Below are 5,000 nucleotides of genomic sequence, written 5' to 3' on the forward strand. Positions count from 1 at the left end.
TGGAAGCACAAGGGGTAGGGGTTTCCAATAAAAGTGCCAGGGAGCGTGGAAGCACAAGGGGTAAGGGTTTCCAATAAAGTGGCCAGAGATGGAAAGCACAAGGGGTAGGGGTTTCCAATAAAGTGGCCAGAGAAGGAAAGCACAGAGGGGTAAGGGGTTTCCAATATAGTGGCCAGGGAGTGGAAGCACAAGGGGTAAGGGGTTTCCAATAAAGTGGCCAGGGAGAATGGAAGCACAAGGGGTAGGGGTTTCCAATATAGTGGCCAGGGAGTGGAAGCACAAGGGGTAGGGGTTTCCAATATAGTGGCCAGGGAGTGGAAGCACAAGGGGTAAGGGTTTCCAATAAAGTGGCCAGAGAAGGAAAGCACAAGGGGTAGGGGTTTCCAATAAAGTGGCCAGGGAGTGGAAGCACAAGGGGTAAGGGTTTCCAATAAAGTGGCCAGAGAAGGAAAGCACAAGGGGTAGGGGTTTCCAATAAAGTGGCCAGAGAAGGAAAGCACAAGGGGTAAGGGTTTCCAATAAAGTGGCCAGGGAGTGAAGCACAAGGGTAGGGGTTTCCAATATAGTGGCCAGGGAGTGGAAGCACAAGGGGTAGGGGTTTCCAATATAGTGGCCAGGGAGTGGAAGCACAAGGGGTAGGGGTTCCAATAAAGTGGCCAGAAAAGGAAAGCACAAGGTGGTAGGGGTTTCCAATAAAGTGGCCAGAGAAGGAAAGCACAAGAGGTAGGTGTTTCCAATAAAGTGGCCAGGGAGTGGACGCACAAGAGAGAGGTGTTTCCAATAAAGTGGCCAGGGAGTGGAAGCACAAGAGAGAGGTGTTTCCAATAAAGTGGCCAGGGAGTGGAAGCACAAGAGGTAGGTGTTTCCAATAAAGTGGCCAGGGAAGGAAAGCACAAGGGGTAGGTGTTTCCAATAAAGTGGCCAGGGAGTGGAAGCCCAAGAGGTAGGTGTTTCCTATAAAGTGGCCAGAGAAGGAAAGCACAAGAGGTAGGTGTTTCCAATACAAGTGGCCAGGGAGTGGATGCACAAGAGAGAGGTGTTTCCAATAAAGTGGCCAGGGAGTGGAAGCACAAGGGGTAGGGTTTCAATAAAGTGGCCAGGGAGTGGAAGCACAAGAGGTAGGTGTTTCCAATAAAGTGGCCAGAGAAGGAAAAGCACAAGAGGTAGGTGTTTCCAATAAAGTGGCCAGGGAGTGGACGCACAAGAGAGAGAGTGTTTCCAATAAAGTGGCCAGGGAGTGGAAGCAAAAGAGGTAGGTGTTTCCAATAAAGTGGCCAGGTAATAAAGCACAAGGGGTAGGGGTTTCCAATAAAGTGGCCAGGGAGTGGAAGCACAAGAGGTAGGTGTTTCCAATAAAGTGGCCAGGGAGTGGAAGCACAAGAGGTAGGTGTTTCCAATAAAGTGGCCAGGGAGTGGAAGCACAAGAGAGAGGTGTTTCCAATAAAGTGGCCAGAGAAGGAAAGCACAAGGGGTAGGGGTTTCCAATAAAGTGGCCAGAGAAGGAAAGCACAAGGGGGTAGGTGTTTCCAATAAAGTGGCCAGGGAGTGGACGCACAAGAGAGAGGTGTTTCCAATAAGTGGCCAGGGAGTGAAAGCACAAGAGGTAGGTGTTTCCAATAAAGTGGCCAAGGAGTGGACGCACAAGAGGTAGGTGTTTCCAATAAAGTGGCCAGGGAAGGAAAGCACAAGGGGTAAGGGTTTCCAATAAAGTGGCCAGGGAGTGGAAGCACAAGGGGTAAGGGTTTCCAATAAAGTGGCCAGGGAGTGGAAGCACAAGGGGTAGGGGTTTCCAATAAAGTGGCCAGGGAGTGGACGCACAAGGGGTAGGTGTTTCCAATAAAGTGGCCAGAGAAGAAAGCACAAGGGGTAGGGGGTTTCAATAAAGTGGCCAGGGAGTGGACGCACAAGGGGTAGGTGTTTCCAATAAAGTGGCCAGGGAGTGGACGCACAAGGGGTAGGTGTTTCCAATAAAGTGCTCCATTAATCACAACCTCGCGCACACACTCTCTCCTGACTCCGTTCACACGCCTCTCTGTCTCACCCTCTTGCTCAGACCTGTCGACCGAAACCAGCACGCAAAGGTGCCAGAACCCCTGAGTGAGTGTGTGTGTGTGTGTGTGTGTGTGTGTGTGTGTGTGTGAGAGAGAGAGAGAGAGAGAGAGAGAGAGAGAGAGAGAGAGAGAGAGAGAATAGCTTTGGTACACAGTCTCAGCCTGAGTCGTACCCACATTTACCCTCACCGCAGCTTTCATTCATTATCTGCCGTGTGTGTGTGTGTGTCGTGAGTGTGTGTGTGTTTGTGTGTGTGTGTGTAAATAAAGAGGGTTCTGCAGTTTCAGACGCTTTTATTGCATCACAAATTAAAAACATTAAACTTGCACTGACACAAACTGTACAATTGCCTGTGCACGCACACACACACACACACACACACACACACACAGACCCATACAGGCCTAACTCTAGCAGCAGTAACACTCCTCGAAACATTAAAGGTGCAGTAAGTCTCGTCTTCATACTCCAGCTGCAGGCACGGCTCTGGTTGACGCTGGCTCCGCTTGTCACGGGTTGCCATGACCTTGGATTCTCCACTCCGAGACACATTAGACCAGGGGTGACCAGGGGTGACCAGGGCTGAAACCAGAGGGTGGGCCAGGGGGGTGGGCAGGGGTGGCCGGGTTCCTGTCCAGTGTTGTGCTTTCTCTGCTCAGGAACAGTTGAAATGAAATCATGGGCTGGATTTCAACTGGCTGAACCTGGATTCCACACCTCAATTAGTGGAACCTAAATCCTGGGGTGGACTTTGGCTGTTCCGGACCTGGATTTCCTACCTCTAGCAACAGAGCCGGGCCAGGCAGCTGAACCTGGGCTGGATTTTCACTTGCAGAACCTGGATTCCACACTTCTTTTAGTTAAAACTAAATCCTGGGGTGGGGGGTCTACTCCCGGATCTGGATTTTCCATCTGTATCAGTTTCAACTGCCCAGCTCCACTTCAGCAGAGCCGCCCAGACAGTCGAACCTAAACCCTGGAGTGGATTTTCCCACCTCTATCAGTACTTCCAGAGCATCCACAGGCTGTCAGATTCCCTTCCGGAAAGTGTGTCCTGAGTCGTACAGTTTTTGTAGGTTCGTCCCACAACAAATAATAAACAATCTAATCTAAAATAAATCAATAAAAAGAGCTGCGTGTAAGGTCCAGCGAGGCTTAAACTATACGGAACGTCATAAACCAATTATTAGCGCTAAATGAGAAGCATTATTAGCTCGTTTCCCTTAAACCAGTAGGGAAGCCTTAGTGCTTAACCTTACATATAGCTCCTTTAAAGCAACAATCACAGAAATGTGCAGCGTTCATTCACGTTAACCGAACATCACTGATTATTACGACTCATGAACGACGCTGTGCGCTTATCCGCTACGCTGCTAACGTATGACTACAAGCCATGCAATCAAAACTATGACGGGGCATTCATATAATGAACGTACGCTCAAAATAGGAAAATACACAAAGGCCTACGAGAAATCTGCCCACTGCAGCATGTGGAGCATAATGTGCGTGAGTTCCGACTGGACTGGACTGGACTAAGACCAGTCCCCAGTCTCAGCACACTGTAATGTTAGTTGCCATACACTCACCGTTCACTTTATTACAGACCTAGCTGCGGCCAAATACAAACCAATGGACAGAGACCCAGTGAGCCGATGAACACTGGGCAGTGTGCAATCAGCTTCTCTGGAACGGAAAGGATGGTGCTCCATCTTATACTTTTGAGTCGGGAACAAGAGGTGGGGCTCTTGTCGCTGAATACAATCAAATCCTCACAACAGTGACAACAACTGTTTCTCTGGGCAGTTACTCCAACAAAAGCAGCATAAGCTCTTCTTAATACCGTTGATTTTAGAAGCAACAATGACCAGGCAGGTGTCCCAATACTTTTGTCATCTTAATACTGTATTCATCTTAAAAAGGCCCAAATTTCCCCTACAGTTGGAGCCTCTGGGGTGATGGATGTCAGAACCCCCAAGATCAGCACCTGACCTCACTGATGCACTCTACCGTGGCTGAATGCAATCAAATCCTCCTCACAGCAATGTTCCAACATCTTACTGCAGCAGTACCGAATCGAAATCGCTGGTAAGGTCCAGTAAGGAGTTACGGAATAAGGATAAGATAGGGGTTTCTAATAAAGTGGCCAGTGAGTGTATCTAAGCAATACCTGATCTGAGATCAGCTCAAACAGAGTTGGTGAGTGCAGGGAGCAGGACGCAGGACGCTGCAGTGAAGTGAGGTAAAGTAGTTTTGCTAGGAAATCAGACGCACTGGCGCCCCCTAGTGACCTGTAGTTGCACTGTGCAGTCAAACGAACCCTGTCTCCACCTGCTGGTCGGGATGCAGCACTGCAGATTGCAGACAGGCCGTGGATCAACAGGTGTGGACTTTAGACCTGTGACACACACACACACACACACGATCACAAAAGGGGGCGGGGCTATTTGTGCTTTGCTTTAGGTCAGTCCAGTGGAGTTGAACGCTGGTTAAACCCGGTTCAGCTCCGGTGTGTCCGGCCTGGACTCTTTGCAGGGGGCGCGTGTGGGGGGCTCCGCCGGGACGTGAGCCAGAGGGTCCGGTCGAATCAGAAACCTGCCGGGACACAAATTCCCATTCATATATACACACACCTCCACCCAAACCCCTACACCCCCCCCCTCCCCCCTCCACAGCGATTACTGTCAGACGGACGGTCATACATACACCACATCGTTGAGCTGGAGATGGGTGTCCGGCGCAGGGTTGACGAGGACGTAGGAGAGGGAGTTCTGCTGGTCGTTCAGCTCACCTGCAACACCAGTGGGACCAGATCAGATCTGTCACTCGAACCCTTCCACCTTCTCAACTCCCACAGAGGGGGGATCAGACATGCAGAGGGAGCATTACAGCACCTTACCTTGCAAATAACCTAAATTCACTCGGTTCATCACATCACTGGCGGTCAGATT

At 50.2% G+C, this 5,000-nt stretch overlaps 1 protein-coding gene across 7 annotated transcripts in view; it reads right to left on the bottom strand.

Annotated features, from left to right (window-relative positions):
- Positions 1 to 3,205: 3,205 nt before the first annotated feature.
- The window catches only part of kcnt1a (potassium sodium-activated channel subfamily T member 1a), a 33,091-nt gene continuing 31,296 nt past the window's right edge, over positions 3,206 to 5,000 (bottom strand). For all 7 annotated transcript variants that reach the window (XM_072661280.1, XM_072661279.1, XM_072661278.1 and 4 more), the window contains 3 exons: positions 4,949 to 5,000; positions 4,756 to 4,840; positions 3,206 to 4,644 (listed from right to left, as the gene is read on the bottom strand). The exon at positions 4,949 to 5,000 is cut by the window's right edge. In XM_072661280.1, coding sequence (XP_072517381.1) covers positions 4,539 to 4,644; positions 4,756 to 4,840; positions 4,949 to 5,000 — 243 coding nt within the window. In that variant the 3' untranslated portion in view covers positions 3,206 to 4,538. The remainder of the gene's footprint in view (positions 4,645 to 4,755; positions 4,841 to 4,948) is intronic.

Source organism: Salminus brasiliensis, chromosome 18 (assembly GCF_030463535.1).
Source record: "Salminus brasiliensis chromosome 18, fSalBra1.hap2, whole genome shotgun sequence".
NCBI classification, from domain to species: Eukaryota; Metazoa; Chordata; class Actinopteri; order Characiformes; family Bryconidae; genus Salminus; species Salminus brasiliensis.